The sequence below is a fragment of the Sinocyclocheilus grahami genome, unplaced genomic scaffold (genome assembly GCF_001515645.1).
Source record: "Sinocyclocheilus grahami isolate Dianchi unplaced genomic scaffold, SAMN03320097.WGS_v1.1 scaffold58.1, whole genome shotgun sequence".
NCBI lineage: Eukaryota > Metazoa > Chordata > Actinopteri > Cypriniformes > Cyprinidae > Sinocyclocheilus > Sinocyclocheilus grahami.
Genome location: NW_015505237.1, coordinates 3,514,755 through 3,534,696, shown reverse-complemented (window position 1 = coordinate 3,534,696; position 19,942 = coordinate 3,514,755). Strand labels below are relative to the sequence as shown.

Below are 19,942 nucleotides of genomic sequence, written 5' to 3'. Positions count from 1 at the left end.
CAGGGCTGTCCAAACTCGGTCCTGGAGGGCCGGTGTCCTGCAGAGTTTAGCTCCAACCCCAATTAAACACACCTGAACCAGCTAATCAAGCTCTTACTAGGCATAGGAACTTCCAGTCAGGTGTGTTGAGGCAAGTTGGAGCTAAACTCTGCAGGACACCGGCCCTCCAGGACCGAGTTTGGACAGCCCTGCTTTAAAGGTTCAAAAGCAATTTAAAGCAATCATATGATGTTGCTAAAAATAACATTATTTTGTGTATTTGGTGTAATGAAATGTGTTTATGCGGTTTAAGGTTAAAAAAACACATTATTTTCCACATACTGTACATAATTGTTTCTCCTCTATGCCCCACCTTTCTGAAACGCGTCGATTTTTACAAAGCTCATCAGTCTGAAAAGCGAGGTGTGCTCTGATTGGCCAGCTATCCAGTGCGTTATGATTGGCCCGAATACCTCAAGCGTGTGATGGAAATGTTACGCCTCTTACCATATTGTTGATGATTCCCTGTCCGGCCGGAGCGACGAGACAAAAACATTAAAGCGCATTACAAACGAGGCATTCGTTGCATCCAGTGGGGACATAATTATGGATTATAATGACTTGTACTGTCTTTTTACGCGTTGCATCGCGCTGTGTACAACTTTTAATGATGACTTCAGATGTTAAAGGTTCTTTATGGAACCATTTAGACAAAAAAGGTTCTTCTATGGCATCGTGAAGCACCTTTATTTTTAAGAGTGTAGAATAGAAACAGAATAGAGAGTGCTAGTGTTAGAGGGTCAGGTTTTTATAATAAATAAAAAGAAAACAAGTAGATAAATAGTTTGAGCTTCTTCTCATTTGTGCTGGAATTAAGCATTTGCTAAATGATTAGATGTAACCTGATTTATAATAAATTCGAAAAGTTTAAACGTTTAGGTCGGTCACTTCACTTTTTGGGGGAAAAGCAATAAATTAGTAAAAAATTAAATTGCGTAACCTACAAGCTGGTAAATGCCCGTTAGGGGACTTTTATTTTCACGTTCTGGGAACCGGAAGTGAAACGCTTTTGTTGTGCATCTCGTCATCGCATCGCTGGTGTACAGTGTGTTGGCGGGTGTGTATAAAGTATTGGAATTTGTTCATTATGTTTGCACAGAAACCTTTCAGCTTTATTAAATATGACAAGCGGAATATTCTGTTGATATGATGAGTTATAATGGAGGTAACGTTCCTGTCCCAGACAACACTAACGTTACTGCTTCACTGTAGAAAACTGCTGTCGCTTACCCTTAAAATAAAGCGAGATATCGAAAAATATATATACCAAAACAAATAATTAGAATATAAACTAAAACAAATGTGACCCTGGAGCACAAAACCAGTCATAAGTAGCACGGGTATATTTGTAGCAATAGCCAACAATACATTGTATGGGTCAAGGTTATATTTTTTTCTTTTATGCCAAAAATCATTAGGATATTAAGTAAAGATCATGTTCTATGAAGATATTTTGTAAATTCCCTACTGTAAATATATCAAAACTTTATTTTTGATTAGTAATATGCATTGCTAAGAACTTTATTTGAACAACTTTAAAGGCGATTTTCTCAGTTTTTTTTTTTTCAAAAATATTCCAGATTTTCAAATAGTTGTATCTCAGCCAAATATTGTCCTGTCCTAACAAACCATACATCAATGGGAAGCTTATTTATTCATCTTTCAGATGATGTATACATCTCAATTTCTAAAAATCGAGCCTTATGACTGGTTTTGTGGTCCAGGGTCACAGATAGTTTCCCACTGGGGATGGGCATAATAATGATCAGAATGAAAAGAATAGGAGTATTAAGATGCAAGTGTTCACTGTACATCTGTATCATTATTTGTTCTGAGGTATGGATGATATTTATCCCGACAGGTGTGAATATGACAATGTGAGATGGATCAATCTCGGAAACGGAGATTAAATAATAGGAAAACTGGGCTTTCTCAGTGTAAAGTGGCGAGAGCTGAAGAGCCGGAGGACGTTTCTGAGAGCAGAGATGTTACAGACGCTACAGGATCACACAGACACTTCAGTACCATCAGAGCCTCCAGCCCTCAGTCTGACTGTAAGACATCTTTAAAACATAGTGAGCTGCCTAACCTGGACAGTTAACACGTTTTTATATTTTCATATATGAGTGTACTAGTACTAACTTAAAAGACAGTGGTGACATTACCACATTTACTGTAGTAATACTATGCTATTCCAGTATCTTGGACCATGTTGTTAATGAGAAACATTTGTGTGACTGCTATCAGGTCAAGAACAGCATGCTGCATGCATCCAGAAGCCTGAAGATGACGCTGAGAAGACCTTGATCATCACATGCAGTGAGTTCTCAAAGGACTCTCCTCATTAGTGATTTATTCACAGATACATGGACCAGAGGTGTATTTCTCAAAAGCATCATGAGCCTGAGTTAAAAAAAAATAGAGACCAGGGATGGCAAGCACAGCCTAGGTGGATTCATTGGGCAATATTTGGCTTTTTTTATTTTTTATTAAGTATTTAAATATTTTTTGCCAGTTTATCATTTTTTCATTATTTAGAATAAAAACAGTGTTGAAATTAAAATAGCACAACTGGCAGAGTAGAGATTCACAAATTTTCTGTCAACTGAACCCTTAAGATGTAAAATATTGACTTTGTTTTACTTACATTACAATGTAAATGTATTACTATTAGTATTAGTATATATTACTATATTGTAGCTCTGGGAATTAATATTTATATAATCGATCAAAACATTTGCATGTTCATGTTTCTCTGATGCTGGGTAATGGTTCCATTGGTGTTTTAGGAACGTGACACAATTTTATATAATGATATTAGGCCTAATAATAAGAAAAACACTTTGTAAAGTTAAAATATTAATATTAATATTTTAAATGGTTCACAATTTTCCAAACTTTTATGCTTTTAATTTTCTAAAGCCTCAAGTTTTTATATTTTGGAGTACTGGTGAAATCCTGCAAACATCCGTTCACAAAAATGTTGGAAATTACGCAAATGCGAAAATAAATGAATGCGTAACTGTTGCACTTTGTGTTCCCAAATGTATTAAAACAGTCTGAAATGTGTAGAATAATCATCATCCATGTTGCTCTCTTTCAGACAAGGAACAGGGTGGAACCCGAACGGCTGGCAGAAGGAAGGGTTTGAGGAGGAAAAGAGACGCGGTCAGTGAAGTAGAAGCTCAGCAGAAGGAAGCCGAAGATGAAATCCAGCCAGAGGTGGAGATTGACCGAGAGCTGGACAGAGAACTGGAAAATAAATCTCGACAACATAACTTGACCTCTGCGAACGTTCGTAGCATCATTCATGTGAGTGTGGACTGCTTCCTCAAGCCCTGTGCAGATATTATTGCCCTGTTTCCTCAAGACGCTAGTTACCAACCTTACCTCAGGCATATGAAGCCTTTTGTGATCATCCCTTTGACTTTGCATTCAGCAAGTAGCTCAGCATTTTTACTGTCCATTTGCAGGAAGTGATCACCAATGAGCATGTTGTGGCCATGATGAAAGCTGCTATCAGTGAAACTGAACCCATTCCTGTATTTGTGAGTATAAATGTCCTGCAATCATCTGCTCTGCTGGAAAGTGGTTGACAGCTGGTTAACCCTGTATCATGATCAAGATGTATCATATTTCATATGCAAACCTCTAAGGCCTCTTAATTAAGAGCATGATTAAAACTACACATTTCTCTCTCTGTCTCTCAGGAACCCAAGATGACCCGCTCTAAACTAAAGGAGGTTGTGGAGAAAGGAGTTGTAAGTTGCTTTTATTGCATAGGAGGCTGTAAAGTAACATATATTATACTGCTACATATTTACAGTTATCTATTTTAATTCTGCAGCATTTATATTAGTTGCATAATTTAATAGCTACTTGACATTTCAGGTTGTTAACATGCTTTAATTGTCCTCCCTGGACATTAATAAACACAATGAGGTGTTTTTGTTTGTTTCTGTAGGTCATTCCCGCTTGGAACATTTCACCAATTAAGAAGTCCACAGAGGTGAAGGTAATCAGCAGAGTACCAGCAATAAAACATGTAGAAGAACAGGAGCAGACTTTTGTATATAGAATATTATATTAAATGGATTATGAATTTACTGAAGGGTCCCCAGTTTGTGGATATTCCTTTAGAAGAGGAAGACTCCTCTGATGAAGAGTATCAGCCTGATGAAGAGGAGGAGTATGAGACAGCTGAGGAGGTTGGAGAGAATGATTTCCGTATGATTTGATACTGTTTTGTCCTCAGTGAGTTTGTCGAGACTGTTTGTGTGTGTGATTGGTAGACTCTTCTGGAAAGTGACTTTGAGAACTCGTCATCGTCTCCACGGTGCAGTCGAGTGAACCTCCACAGATCACACTCTGAACATGAGGAGGATGGAGCCAGCAGCTCTAGACCGGTAAGACATCTGTACATGGACATGCTATAGCTAAAAAGTAATACAGTTTTTCAGCTTTTTGTTTATTTTCATTACCATTGCACTACACAACCATTCAAAAGTTTAGGGTCAGTTAGATTTTTTTATGTTTTGCAATTTAAAACAACTATTTATATATATATATATATATATATAAAAAATTGTACTTCCCTTTCTAAAATATTTTAGAAAGGTAATTCACGTGAAAAATTTAAGGGGGTCTAAATACTTTCCGTACCCACTGTATATATATATATATATATATATATATATATATATATTAAAATGCAATTTATTCCTGTTATGCAAAGCTGAATTTTCAGCATCATTGTTTCAGTCTCACATGATCCTTCAGAAATCATTCTAATATGTTAATTTGTTGCTCAAGGGAGGAACATTTCTTATTATTACCAATGTTAAAAACAATTGTGCTGCTTCAGATTGTTGTAAAAAGATTCCAAGATTCTTTGATGAATAAAATTTATTGAAATTTTGATATCATTAGAAATGTCTTTACTGTCACTTTTTGATCAATTTAATGCACCCCTGCTGAATAAACATTACTTTCTTTCTATCCTCCGATGGGTTCTTGCCCTGAAATACCTTTATGACCTCAGTTCTTTCCAATTAAAGAAACCATCATCTCAACCAAACAGCAATTATTGCCAAAAAGATTAAAAATGTTTCATGCCAGAAGCAGAATACAACATAGTTTAAATCAGAGATGATATTAAAATATCTTTTAAACTCTCAAAAACAAGCACAAATCAATTACTATGCACAAAAACATGTTTTTTACCCATTTCTACAGAACCTTCGCAGGCACCTGACAGTGGCTGTCACCCCAATGGGACCCCCAACACCACCACCGGCCCCCTCCAGGGCCCCACCGGACTGCAGCTTTTTAGAGAAACTCCATGCGGTGGATGAGGAGCTGGCCATCGGCCCTGAATGCATGGAGTCATATCAGGTGCATCTCACTTCACTCCTGCTGTTTATATAATTAACAAGTCATTTGTGTTTTTGGTGGGGTTGTTGGCCAAACCAGAAACAGTAATACTATTACCATTTGAAATAGATATTTTCTTGTAGAATATATTTTTAAATTTATTCTTGTGATGTAAAGCTGAATTTTCAGCATCATTACTCCAGTGTCTTATAAGTGTCTTATGATCCTTCAGAAATCATTCTACTATGCTGTATAATAAACATTATTATAAATGTTGAAAAGCATTGTGTTGCTTAATGTTTTTGTGAAAACTATAAAAAAAAATTTTATGTTCTGTATTGTCAAAAGTTAATGGATCATGTTTGTAGTTAATGTGATTTTTCTGCACCTGTTGTTACTCAGCTAATTGTAATGTTTCTTCAAACTGAATCTCTCTTTGGCATTAGAGTGTCAGTAGTGCTAATGGAGAGGAGAGCCTGATTTCATTTCGCACAAGATCCAAGCGCCCGCTGAGGAACGTCCCTCTGGGGCGCCTGGAGGCGGAGCTACGTGCTCCTGACATCACTCCAGACATGTATGGCTCCGCCCCTGAGGACAGAGAATGGACGCAGTGGCTGCAGGGCCTCATGAGTTCAGATATGGAGAATGAAGGTCCAGACAGGCTGAAATACTTACCATGTATGTGCTTCCTCATATGTGTTTCTCAAAAACTCTCTTATTCTCTTGCCAGAGGAGGGTGATGATGAAGATGACCCTGAGTACAATTTTCTGGCTGATATTGATGAGCCTGATGTGGAGGACTATAGGAATGACAAGGCAGTGCGCATCACCAGTGAGTTCATTTGAGAGAAATGATTGGCATATCATCTGTGCTGTTTTTTAGATATTAATTACCTTCTTTCCTTTGTTACTCAGAAAAGGAAGTCAATGATTTGATGGAGGAGCTATTTGACACAGTAAGGATTTCATTTTATATCTTATATTCTTGCACGTCCCTAATAAAAGGATTGTTTTTCAAATTGCCTGATCAGTTGGGCCCTTTGATTTCCATGATGTGGAAAACTTGGATGGAATTGCAGAATACAGTAATCTGTGAATATTAAAGTGCAAAAAGTCTGCTATTGAAATATGAAGTCTGCATGTTCTGCACATCTCTGTGAATGAATGGTGTGGTTTTGTCGTATTCACGCATACTGCATAGTGCGGCCTCACTAGATAAGGACATGAACACATAAACTTCATCTCCAGAGCTGCTTTATGAACATCTCACCATTTCATTTGATAAAACTATCATCAGATACACAGAAACTCATTAGAGCCCAACAAAATAAAAGTTTGGTTTAACTTGAAGAACAGAAATCTCTGTGCAGCCGAAAAATTAAAGCAATTCAATTTGATGACATTTTAAAATGTAATTAATTGTAATTTAAAATGTAAACAAAATTAGTACATTCATTTGATTGCCACCATTTTTTGATAATAAAGTTGTATTAAATCATATAACAGAACAGACAACACAGAATTAAAAAAAACACAAAACACAATTCATAGAGCATTATTATTTTTACAATTTGAATAAATTATTAAAATGCTTTATGAATTCAACTGATCAGACACCCCAAAGTCCCTCCTTCCGACAAGCTCAGTCTGCTCTGATTGGCCAGCTGACCCAGTGCATTGTGATTGGCCGAACACCGCAAGCACTCATCGGAAATGTAACGCTTGTGAGCTTCATCTTTCAAAATAAATGTAAAGACAGAGCCTGAAAGGGGAACAGAGTCTCGTGACAGACACAGTGATGAAGCTGGTATGTGTTTGCAGTACACAAGCCACGGTTAAGACAGCTGACTCCACTTTGATGTGACCCCATCTCTCTCTCGCTCTCTGTCACACACACGCGCGCACGCACGCGCGCACACGATGCGCAAAACTCTGCATTTGAACAGTCAATAGCAAATACTTAAACTAATAACAAAACAGTAGCTGATTCAGAAGCGCCAGATTGTCATAGCAAAGTCAGAATTACCTCCTCTCCTAGGTTCACGAAATGGTCGTCCATAAAATGCATTGCTGTTCTGTTGTTAGTCATCTTAAAGATTCCTAAATGCATCTACTTTCGGAAGGCCAAATAAAGTGCTTTTGCTTTCGCCTAGAAACACACAGCGTCTCTCTGACATGCTGCTTCAACACTAACTGCGGTTACTGAAACCACGCCTTCTTTCTTTGCGTGCACATTTGGGCGGCATTATGCAAATATTTCCACATAGTGAGGTAGATATGTGGGGGCGTGTTAGAACGAGCCCTTTTAGGGGGGCGTGGCAGAGTCTTAACTTTGATAAAGAATATCTCTTTGGTTTTGAGACTTTAGTCTTTGCAACTTCAGGGATCTTATCTATGCACAATCAGCTTGTAACACTCCAAAGAGAAAGGTAAACTTGAAATCGCATCATATGACCCCTTTAAATTGTACAAGAACTTAATTATGATTTCAGAAGGTCTTAAATTTGGGGACTGAAAGACCAGAATTGCGATATGGCTTAATGTGATGATTAAACTTCAAAAGGCTATGATTTTATTAAATAAACACAAGTGCTGGGCGTTTCAGAGTCCGGTGCTGCCCTGCTTTGTGTTCTGCTGTTACCGGGGAAACAGTTATATTTCTGCCATTCCGAAAGCGCATCCTGCTGGCAGAGAATGAATTTGCATTTTCAATAAGCCTGTTTTCAGGACTGCATTTCTGGGAACCTACAGGTTTTTTCTTTTATTATTATTATTTTTTTTTATGTATATATTAGCAGCTCATACTATTCTATAGCACTTGCTATTCAATTCTGTATATTATTATTTTTAAGGGATTATGTAGTCGTTTAATTGTATTAGGGTGGTGACGGTGAGGACATTTTCCCACCGGTTAATCGACGTGTGACAACACCGGTAATACCTGTATCACTGTGGGGGCGGGGGCGGGGGCGTTTGTTTATTAACAAAACAAATAAAAATACACCATGCTACAGGGCAGGCTATGCCTAATATAAAATAACAAATAACTTACATAAAGTTTAAATAGGTATACAAAACTGGAAATAGGCTAAGTAAACATGTATAATATATAACCAAATAAATAAGAAACGTAGAAATGTTTATTAGCAAAACAAGTAAGAAAGCTTGAAGGCATGGCATACACCTTGACGTCAAATAAAATAAAATAAATGACACAAAGTTTAAATAAAGTAAAAATCAGCAAACAATGTGGAACCAATTAAATTAGAAACAAATGTTTAAAAAAACTTCCAAAATCACCTTAGATAAACGGCAAAAGTCAACAGGTTTTTCAAAATCCAAAATATTGCCAAACAGGCGTTTTTGCATTTCGTTTCGAAACTAAATAATCCGCGATCGTCTTGTCTGTCTCACCCCACTCTTCTTGTCCATCAGCTCGACTCACTCTCCTCACTGGAGAAATAAAGTCTGATCTGTGATGCAACTGTCGTTCGGCGCTACATTGAGCAGCCGCGTTCAGTTTTTAATTGTAGTGTCTGTTCTTTTACTGAACTAAATAATTTTTATTACTATAAAAAAATCAAAATGACGGTGGGGGTTGGTGGGCAAGTGACATAACCGGTGTTGCTGCTTAACACCGGTATCACCTTCAACACCGTCTATCACGGCAAGCCTAAATTGTATACACTTAATCATTGTCCTAACCAACTCCTAACCCTAAACATAGCCGTTGGTAACCCTCTTAAAATAGTTAACCTAATTTATTTCAATATATTCTCTCTCTCTATATATATATTTAGGCTCTCTCTCTCTGTATATATATATATATATAGTTTTTAGGTTTTAAATTTTTGTTTTTCTGTTTTCTTAGAGAGAAAGACTTGTCTTTGCGAGACTTGTTCATTAGCAGCAGCACTTCACGTCTGAAGTCTGACCCACTTAAGTGCAGTAAATGGTAAAACAATTGTGGTACAAATTAGTGTGTTTATTAGTACATTAATAAATGTAAAATAATTTGAATACAAAAAATAGTTTACAACATCCAGCAGCACAGTGAACTGTTTTGCACAGCTAAATAGGCTAAAAAGAGATTGCTGACATCACCTCACACACTCAAGTTCATGCCGGCTCTTACATAAAAAATAAGATGGAAAGATAAAAAATGAATAGTTTCCATGGATCTAGTCTTTGCATCTGTTTGTTTGATGTTTGAATCAGGTCTCCTCTGTTGGAATAAAATTGGCTAGATAGTGCTGTTTTAGTAGAAACGGTCCTGAAACGGCAGCCTCCAGTATTGCAGGAACACAGTATTGGGGTTGGTTTTGTTCAGACCAATGTGAAAATCGACCCATGTTTTTACCCTGCAAACACACAGAGCTGTAAATGTGAACTGGTGGATCGATAAGAAGAATAATCATTCTTTTTACAGCCATTTTACAGTTTAATAGTTTACCATAGACATTGCCCTACCCCGTTCATATGGTATTAATTTTATTTGTGCAGGTCTTAAAAAAGGTCTTAAATTTGAGCTTAAAAGTCTTGCAGAAACCCTGTTTACATATTTCCTTCACTGTCTAAAAGCCAAATTTGATCAGTGTAAGTTATACTACAGATCAAAATCTTTTGCTTTGTGCTTAATGTCTGATTGTAGTAGTGATTGAGAAACAAAAATGCACTAGAGCTGCATTACACTACAAAATCTGAACAGATTTTAAAACGCTACACATCATACACTTTCCGTCTTTGTAAACAGCCACAAAGGAAAACTGGGCATCATACACTACCAGACTTTAACGTTGTTCAGATCACAATAAACTCAAGCAGAAACGTGCGCCTTGTTGCAATATGCGTTCTGTGCATTCCAGCCTTAAAGTTAAAAATATATTTTTTTGTCAATTGTAAATGTAAACTTTCTAGAGTTAATCTTTTTACTCTCTGTTTGCATGCTTTTTTGGGTAGGATGTCAGTTTCCTGCTTCTTTGGCCTGGCTTATGGCGACTCGACCGGTGTTTCTCTACCCAGAGCTACTTCCTACAATCCAACTGCGTCCTTCTAGATTCAAAGGGCCGTTTACTCCAGCTGAAGATTGGTACTTGAGTCATGCATCAGCCTGAATCGTCGCCTGAAATATTCTTATAAAAGATACTAAAACCACACTGTTGACTGATGTTATTTCTCTTTCTCTGTCTCCTCAGTCTTGTTGTTCTAGGTCATAAGCACTTAAGAAGTACCCTAAACCCACTGCAGATGACTTGTCGCGTTCTGCTTGCTACTAGGAGCTTTATCAGTTTAAATTCACACATCCGTGATGCGTGTCATAAGCCCTTTCCCAATGTCATCAAGGTGTGTGAACGAACACAGTGTATCGTGTGGATTCCTACTGAAATGACTGGATTTCACACGTGAAAATTCACTGAACAGCGGTAAATGGGATGTTTTTTTCCCCATATTTTTTAGACATACTTTGTGACTGGAAAATGCCCACCCATGCCCTTGGCCTGTAAGAGGGTCAGTCCTTCTGACCATCGCCCCCCGGTGGAGAGAGAAAAGAGCCTCATGCCTAATTGGCTCTCGGTAATAACTGCTTATAATCTTGCTCTGTTTTTGTAATTTCAGTCCTTCTGTTCTTCATTCATTGCTCCTAAATGGTAAATATCTGATTTATGTGTGTAATGTTCAACCTTTCTCTTCTGTAGAAAAACCTGAAGCGCATTTATGAGCTTGTAAGAATGTTTAACCAACCATCTGGAAACTCCCAGACTGCCAATCCAGCAGAAGAAGCCACTGAGTCTCCAGGTCCAGGAGCAAACTGTAGCCTCTCTCCAGGCATGCGTTACCCTCCCAGCCTTCCTGAGGACCTTGCTCAGACACTTGAATCTTCACCTGGCTCCTGCAAAAAGAAAAACGACAAGACTGCTAAATCCACCAAGCCTTTAAAACCTCCCCCGTCAGCTGAGGAACTAGAAGTGTTTCTGAACCAGTTACCAACCCTTTTACCAAAAACGATCACAGTTCCGTGTCCATCACTTTCAAACCCTTCTCATCTCGCACCGGTTCTTAGGTCATGTGTGTCTGGAAACAGAGCTATGAATGGGCCTTTCATAGTATCTAACGTGTCAAACGTGCCTCCGATGGGACAAAACCCAGGTGGAGCAGTCATCACTTTACCTCCTGCTCCATTCACACCCGAACTGAGCTCTTCAAGGACTGTTCCTGTGAAAAATGCTGTAGGAACACCAATGGGCGTCTCTGGTTCTCCACAGAGAGCTCAAGTTGGTGCAACCCAGGGGGACGTAATCATCACTTTACCTGCTGCTTTGCCACCAGAGCATATAGCTGTGAATCAAACTGCACAAATAGTCACCTCTAACATTGAACCAAGAGGGTCAAACCTTATAATTACTCTTCAACCACCTCTGCTTCCCAACACTTTAAAATGTCCCACCACCATCATAAAGACATCCAGCACCCCACTGGCTAAAGATCGCGTTAGTCAGCGTTGTGGCACTCTGCTTAAAGTTATACAGAGGGACTCTGTTCTAGCTCAAGTACATCAAAAACCTCTAAATCGGTTTCTTCTCCTTCCTCCAGGCTACGTACTTGCAAGCAGCAGCCTTGGCCATCAGATAGCTGGACAAGATCAAACCTTGAAACACTCTTCAGCTCTGAATAGCAAAGAGATGAAACTCGGGAAGCAACAGAGAACTCCTGACACTTTCCAAAGTACTGATGGGCCACAAGGAGGTCCACCAAAGATGACATCCGTTCTTGATGCTCCTACTGAGTGCTTACAAGAAACCACAGCAGCAGAGGAAGAGCTGAATAGTGATGATGGAGGATTGATTGAGAATGAGTTGGAAGAGTGTGGTGAGAAGGACACCAGAGAGCTGTTTCTCACACTTTCTGAATCCTCCGGGAGCCCGACGGCCAGCATTGAGGAGGAAGACACTGACATGGAGATGGTTTTGGGCAGGAGAGAGAAACTAGAGAAGCAGAACACAACAGAAAGGGAAGGCAGCAATAGGCTGATGGGGGAGGAGGAGGAAACAGGTGGAGATGTTTCAGATGTCCTGTTTGTGCCAGAGCTTCAGGTCAGATCCTTTTTTATACTCTTTGAGATATTTATACTGAATACTAATTTTCATTTTTTTTCTTTTACTGTAAGTAAAAACTCTCATGCTGTTATACAAAAATAATTGTATTTGATATTATTATTAAATAAATTATTATTCTATAAAATATATAAATTAAAGTTTTATATACAGATGCATTTTTATTTTTAAATCATTTTGATTATTCTTTTTTTTTTTTACATATTTTATATTATTTGTTATAAGTTTTTAAGTATTTAAGCATCCTGTCTGTTGGGAATTACAAAATAATTGTATAATGTCTACATAATAATGTTATAACAAGAAGAATTTGTCATGAAAGTATATGTTGCAATGCAAAAACGTAAAAAGAAATTCAAAATAGGCTTCTATGCAATATATATATGTAACCCTGGAGCACAAAAGCAGTCATAAGTTGCACGGGTATATTTGTAGCAATAGCCAACAATACATTGTATGGGTCAAAATTATAGATTTTTCTTTTATGCCAAAAATCATTAGGATATTAAGTAAAGATCATGTTCCATGAAGATATTTTGTAAATTTCCTACTGTAAATATATTAAAGGGGTCATATGATGTTGCTAAAAAGAACATTATTTTGCGTATTTGGTGTAATGAAATGTGTTTATGTGGTTTAAAGTTAAAAAAACACATTATTTTCCACATACTGTACATTATTGTTTCTCCTCTATGCCCCGCCTTTCTGAAACGCGTCGATTTTTACAAAGCTCATCGGTCTGAAAAAGAGAGGTGTGCTCTGATTGGCCAGCTATCCAGTGCGTTGTGATTGGCCGAATTCCTCAAGCGTGTGACGGAAATGTTACGTCCCTCACCATATTGTGATGCCTGCGGCAACCACATGTGACGACTCCGGGCTGGACTCCGCTTCATCTACGGTGAAAGCCGATCCGTCGATCGACAGCGCGAAGTTGAAGTATTCCCTCAGCAACCAGCACGGATCAGCTCTAGGCATGACGAAGCGGATATCGTCCTCTTTTGGAAGACCAAACAAAGTAGTTTTGCTTTCACAACAAAAAACACAGCGCCTTCACGAAATGGCGGCGGCAACAAAACTACAGCGAGAATAAAAGTTATGCCTTCTTTCTTTGCGTGAACATTTGGGCAGCATTATGCAAATCTTCCCACATAGTGATGTAGATATGTGGGGGCGTGTTAGAACGAGCTGTTTTAGGTAGGTGTGGTTGACTCTTAACTTTTATAAAGAATATCTCTTTGGATTTGAGACTTTAGTCTTTGCAACTTTACAGATCTTCTTTATGCACCAAGAGCTTGTAACACTCCAAAGAGAAAGAAACAATTGAAATCGCATCATATGACCCCTTTAAAACTTAATTTTTGATTAGTAGCATGCATTGCTAAGAACTTCATTTGGACAACTTTAAAGGCGTTTTTCTCGATCGATATTTAGATTTTTTTTTTGCACCCTTAGATTACAGATTGTCAAATACTTGTATATCGGCCAAATATTGTCCTATCCTAACAAATCATACATCAATGGAAAGCTTTATTTATTCAGCTTTCAGATGATGTATAAATCTCAATTTTGAAAAATGTACCCTTATGACTGATTGATATGATTCACCCAATAATAGCAGTTCCTGTTCATGCGTTTTATATTTATGAGATGTTTGATTAACCTTGTCATTGTAAACACCAGAAAACCATTGAGAAATTCTCACATCTGGCCACAAAGACGAGATCTGAAAAGGAAGGAAGTTCAGATGATGGAAAATCAAGCCATCAACCTGCAAGTGAGTTTAAGTCAATATGTCGGAGTCTAAAAAACAATTTTATTGTGAATTCAGTTAATTCTATAGCTGCAACATTAGTTGTAATAGTTAAGCAGACACATTTATAGAAATGTTTATTAGTGAGCCATGTCCTTCTAAATCGAAACTGAGTAAATGTGGCGCTCACAGGTTCTGTGGAGAGCTCTTTGGTCATTTACGATGATGCATCTGATGACGATCCTTACAGAGACGCTAAAGATGTTGCCTTTGCCCAGGCTTACCTAGAGAAGGCAAGAAATACTTAAATGCACACAAATATTAATGTTAATTTTTATGTTGTGACAGGTCCATTTTATATCCGTCTAATATTCTGTCTTTCCTCCAGGTGTATGAGGTGCTGCAGATGGTGCCTGGGAAAGTGGACGAGTTCCTGCGTGTTCTGTCTGAGTTTGAGAAGGATCCAGAAAGTCGCACATCACTAGAGCTGCTGACGAGACTCAAGCCTGTGCTGAGCGACTGGCCTGAGCTGCTTCGGGATTTCGCTGCCTTCCTGCATCCAGATCAAGCCAGAGAGTGTGGCCTGGTAGAGCACAATTAAAATACTCTCATATTCATGGCTAAAAATAGCACACATAAGGTTTCATAGTACAAATGATGCTCTTCCTAATGTGTGGCTTTAGCTGGCAGAGCAGCAGGCGTTTGAGCGCAGCAGACGGTTTCTACGCCAGCTGGAGTGTACTTTTGGAGATCAGTCAGATCTCTACAGAAAGGTGGTGCATATTCTACAAGGGGGTGCTTCACAGGATCTTCCTGACTTCAGAGAGGTATTCAAAATCGGCACAAGCAGACAAGCAGTGCTTCCTTATTCTGGCATTCGATCATCTCTTCTCTTCTTTTTTTTCAGATGAAAGCTCAACTAACATTGCTGTTCAGTGATCATACCGATTTGCTGGAGGCATTCTGGGAATTTTTTAAGCAGCTATACCCACAAGTGCAAGATGAGGATCATGCAGACAGTGTGGAAACCATTCAGGGCTTGGAAGGAAACCATGCATGTCAACCAATCAGAACTGTCGTACCAGATAAAAAAATGGAGCCAGTCAAAACAGCCATTAAACATAGAAGAAAAAGAGATAAACATGTTCAGGTATCACATGAAGAGAACTCCTCTCATTGTTGACTTTTCTTATATAGTTGGTGTCTATAAAGATCTCAAGCCATCTGAATTGTATGCATACCACATAATCATAATGTAATTTGTTTGTTTTATCCTCTTTTCTCTTAGATGGCAGAAACAAAAAAGATCAAGGCCAAGAAACACAGTGTGGCAACAGAGTCAAAAAAGAAGGCAGCTGAATCTTCCTCAGTGGACAGTGAACAGTCTTCATTTAACTCTACAGGAAGCTCAGTCTGTGCCAAGAATATCTCTCGCACACCAAATGGGAAAAAAGTAGTCCTCTGGACGAGGTTAGAAATGTTGTGCAACATTTATTTCTGACTTTACGCAAAATTTCCAGTTTTTGACTGTAAATCATGCAATTTCAGAAATATGTATATATTTTTGCTGTTATCAGGGTTGTGTGCAATTCAGAATTGAATCGGAAAGACCCTTTAAACTTAAGTTCAACTCCTGAAAAAAAAAGCAGAATTAAAATTAAAAATGGAAAATTTAATGAAATGTAAGGAAATGTAAGTGCTAAAAGATCATCACATATGGTCTCACTTTAAGCCAGATGCTATATAGAGAGAGAAATGTCTAATCAGGGTGTTCTGTTTGTATTATGTGTTTTTTAAAGAAATTAATACTTTTATTCAGCAAGGTTGCAATAAATTGATCAAAAGTGACAGTAACTACATGTATAATGTAATAGAAGATTTCAAATAAAACATTTCTTTAGAATTTTCTAAACATCTAAGAATCCTGAAAAAAATCTGTCACTGTTTCCACAGAAATATTACGTGATTTTAACAGATAATAGTCAGAAATGTTTCTTGAACCGCAAATCAGTATATTAGACTGGTTTCTGAAGGATCATGTGACACTGAAGACTGGAGTAATGGTGCTGAAAATTCAGCTTTGATCACAGGAACAAATTATATTTTTAAATATTTTCAATTAGAAAATTGTTATTTTAAGTTGCAATAATATTTCACAATTTTACTATTTGTACTGTATAATGTTTTGATCAAATAAATCCACCCTTGGTGAGCATAAAAGACTTCTTTCAAAAACATTTTAAATTTTAAAAAATCTTACCAATCCCAGACTGAACGGTAGTCAAAATTAGTCCAAATTTGTTATATTTTGTCGCTTATGGTGAATAATTAAAATCTGTGACTGTTTCTTTTAGTTACAGACCAGTAGTTTCTTTATCTGTTTTTCCATCTAAAATTTTAATTCAAAATCCTGTGGATTATAGCCAGTTTTATTCAAACTCACAATAATTAATTGAAAGGAAACCAAAGCTTAATTTCAGAATTTTACTCGACCCTGTTTATTGTGTAGCTATGTACCTCTACTGAAGTTTGAGCACACATTTAAATGTATATTCATGGTATGAAATGAATGTTTCTGTGTTTTGTTTGTGTGATAAAAAGGGAGGCAGACCGTGTAATACTGACCACCTGTCAGCGGAGAGGAGCCAAGCCGGCCACGTTTCATGCCATTGCAGCCCAGCTTGGCAACAAAACAGCCAACGAGGTTTGCTTTCTTTAACATTCAGAGGCTTTTCCTCTCAAAGATCATGACCAGGTCGTATCTCACATTAGAAAGTCAAATGTACTTGAAATCATAACATTCCTTAAAATGGACTCGATGCAAAATATCATTTCTTTTTATTTTGGGGCAAAATATGTCCTAGACAGGCTTTCTGAGATTCACTTCTTGATCTTAAACATTTTCCTCAGCGGTGTGCAGTAAACCTTTCATGAAGTCCAGTGTATACTGCAGTCAGGTCGACCGTTATAAATCACATAGGTGGAAGACAACCAATGTTTCCTTTTTCTCCTTAGGTTTTGGAGCGCTTTCAAGACCTCATTAAGTTGTTCCACAAATCCAGCAAGTTACATCACACAAGCCAGTCGGACACAGAGATCCAGTCCGGCACGATAGAAGATGAACCGGACTGACATTAAAAATCTGCTGAACAATAAGACTTGAAGGATGCGTGCAGGCTGGACCTGACGCCTGAATTGAAGCAGAAACAATGTAACACTTTAAATCTGTGCTCCTGAAGTACTTGAACAAAAGAAACACCGTGTGATATTAAGAAATTTGGGTAAAAAACATATTTATGATTCTTGATTTTGAAGGCATGCACAAGCTTAAAACAGTAGTAAGACATTAATTGTGGAGTTAGTGTTACATTTTTCTAGGGGATGTAAAAATATTTTTTTCTGCCTAAATCAACAAAGGCATTAATAGTTTCAGAAATTACAGTGAATTGTCTTAATTGTTATTAATATGGTTTCATAATAATTATATGAAGGTTGCGCATATCTTTACATTTTAAGGAATATATCGAATAAATTATTTAATTGTTTATTAGCAAGAATACGTCGAGTATTATTTTATTTTCTGACTGTAATAGTGCAACAACCCAATCTCCCAGGAGGAACTTTGATTGACAGAGAAATCCACCAATGAGCGTTTTACACCTCATCAGCTGTAGAATTACTAGCCAATCAGCGCTCACTTCAGTGACGCATTGTGTTTTCATCCCGCCCCTCACACGAGCACACACATATCGGTGGAAACCGCCCGGTTATGCGCCTTTGTTCACTTTAGCGTTGGTTTCTGCAAATAGGAAATTATTCCATCTTCCTGCCTTGATGGACAGTTTTATGTTGCGCGGGGTTTTGTGTGTGTCAGCTCTCTGTGTGTGGAGCTCGGCAGCGCGTGGACGCAGTGATGTGCTCGAGCTCAAAGACGCAGACTTCGACTACATCGCACCCGAGCACGAGACCCTGCTGGGGAAGTTTTATGCCCCATGGTAAGAGAATAATCATTCATTTACACATGTAGATATGCAGTTACGAACATTTCGTTGTAAAATAATAAAGAGAAGGTCTGCGTGCGTTTGCGACTCGCAGTTCAGAGCTGCTGTGTGTGATGGCGCGCGCTGTCCATGGTACCTCAATACAGCTGACCGCGCGATCAAACTCGCTTTTTATGACCACCTTTCTTCATCTTGATAACACATCGTAAGGTTTTAAGAAACCTGAGACCTGGAATAAGTAACACCATCATTGTATGCATTGTTATATCACCGCAAGCTAAGCGTAATTCACCATTGCCGTCATGTTTTCCAGCCTTGCCGAGGTTTTGATAGTTTTGCTGCTCTGTATTTTCTCAGGTGTGGTCACTGTAAGAAACTTGCTCCGGAGTTTGAAACTGCTGCTACTCGACTGAAGGGAACAGTAACTTTAGCCAAGGTATAATTGCATGTTAGGAATATTTTGGGTTCGATACAGTTGAGGCTTTATTGACATGCTGCCGATAACTACATACAGTACTGTCAAATTTGTGAAAGCACAAATTATTTACAGTAATGCTCTTACAATGGAAGTCAATGGGGCAAGGCATTGCACTAGGATACATATTATATTGCCCCAGGATAGATATACGTATTCACTATTTTGTAGGCATTAAGTATAGTCACAGATATTGTGAGATTGCACAAATAAGGTTAGAACAAATTTATGACAAAGCTATTTGAATCTTTCAATGTCTGTTGTGAATCATGACCACATAAAGTGGCTATTACATGACATGTGCAAGGATACCAGAAAAAGCCAAAGCTAATCACACATAAGTTCATCCTTCTGATGTAGACAACAGCTCAATTAACACCTTAAATAGTGAAGAACAAATTGAAATACTTTTAACAAAAATGCAAGCTTCACATTCCTGCTTTTAACCCCTCTATCAGTGCTATTTAAGGATTATTGAGATACTATTATAGTTTTTATTCATATATTTTTATTTCCCCATTCTCTTTTTAATTTTAAAGTTGTAGTCATTTTTGTGTTTTTTTTTTAATTTTAGTTTTAGTCGTTTTATTACATTAAATTAAACTACAAATAAAAATGAGAAACATAAAATTGCCTTGGCAACTAGCTTGAGATAAAATGTTAAAGGGGTCATATGATGCGATTTCAAGTTTTCCTTTCTCTTTGGAGTGTTACAAGCTGATTGTGCATAGATAAGATCCCTGAAGTTGCAAAGACTAAAGTCTCAAAACCAAAGAGATATTCTTTATCAAAGTTAAGACTCTGCCACGCCCCCCTAAAACGGCTCGTTCTAACACGCCCCCACATATCTACCTCACTATGTGGAAATATTTGCATAATGCCGCCCAAATGTGCACGCAAAGAAAGAAGGCGTGGTTTCAGTAACCGCAGTTAGTGTTGAAGCAGCATGTCAGGGAGACGCTGTGTGTTTCTAGGCGAAAGCAAAAGCACTTTATTTGGCCTTCCGAAAGTAGATGCATTTAGGAATCTTTAAGATTACTTACAACAGAACAGCAATGCATTTTATGGACGACCGTTTCGTGAACCTAGAGGAGGTAATTCTGACTTTACTATGACAATCTGGCGCTTCTGAATCAACTACTGTTTTGTTATTAGTTTAAGTATTTGCTACTGACTGTTCAAATGCGGAGTT

At 37.9% G+C, this 19,942-nt stretch overlaps 2 protein-coding genes across 2 annotated transcripts in view; both read left to right on the top strand.

Annotated features, from left to right (window-relative positions):
- Positions 1 to 1,027: 1,027 nt before the first annotated feature.
- gon4la (gon-4 like a) lies at positions 1,028 to 17,767 on the top strand. The gene is made up of 26 exons (XM_016270920.1): positions 1,028 to 1,096; positions 1,901 to 2,093; positions 2,287 to 2,358; positions 3,143 to 3,351; positions 3,513 to 3,587; positions 3,750 to 3,800; positions 4,004 to 4,054; positions 4,152 to 4,247; positions 4,332 to 4,445; positions 5,275 to 5,433; positions 5,859 to 6,063; positions 6,143 to 6,244; positions 6,328 to 6,368; positions 9,288 to 9,360; positions 10,372 to 10,501; positions 10,608 to 10,755; positions 10,870 to 10,986; positions 11,109 to 12,503; positions 14,205 to 14,298; positions 14,467 to 14,567; positions 14,663 to 14,860; positions 14,958 to 15,101; positions 15,182 to 15,424; positions 15,563 to 15,744; positions 16,876 to 16,978; positions 17,290 to 17,767. The coding sequence occupies exons 2-26, from the start codon at positions 1,922 to 1,924 to the stop codon at positions 17,404 to 17,406; spliced, it is 4,392 nt and encodes a 1,463-aa protein (XP_016126406.1). The 5' UTR covers positions 1,028 to 1,096; positions 1,901 to 1,921; the 3' UTR covers positions 17,407 to 17,767.
- Positions 17,768 to 18,002: 235 nt separating this feature from the next.
- pdia8 (protein disulfide isomerase family A, member 8) overlaps positions 18,003 to 19,942 on the top strand; it is a 10,033-nt gene continuing 8,093 nt past the window's right edge. The window contains exons 1-2 of the mRNA XM_016270887.1: positions 18,003 to 18,269; positions 18,633 to 18,711. Of these exons, the coding sequence (XP_016126373.1) occupies positions 18,109 to 18,269; positions 18,633 to 18,711 (240 nt within the window). The 5' untranslated portion in view covers positions 18,003 to 18,108. The remainder of the gene's footprint in view (positions 18,270 to 18,632; positions 18,712 to 19,942) is intronic.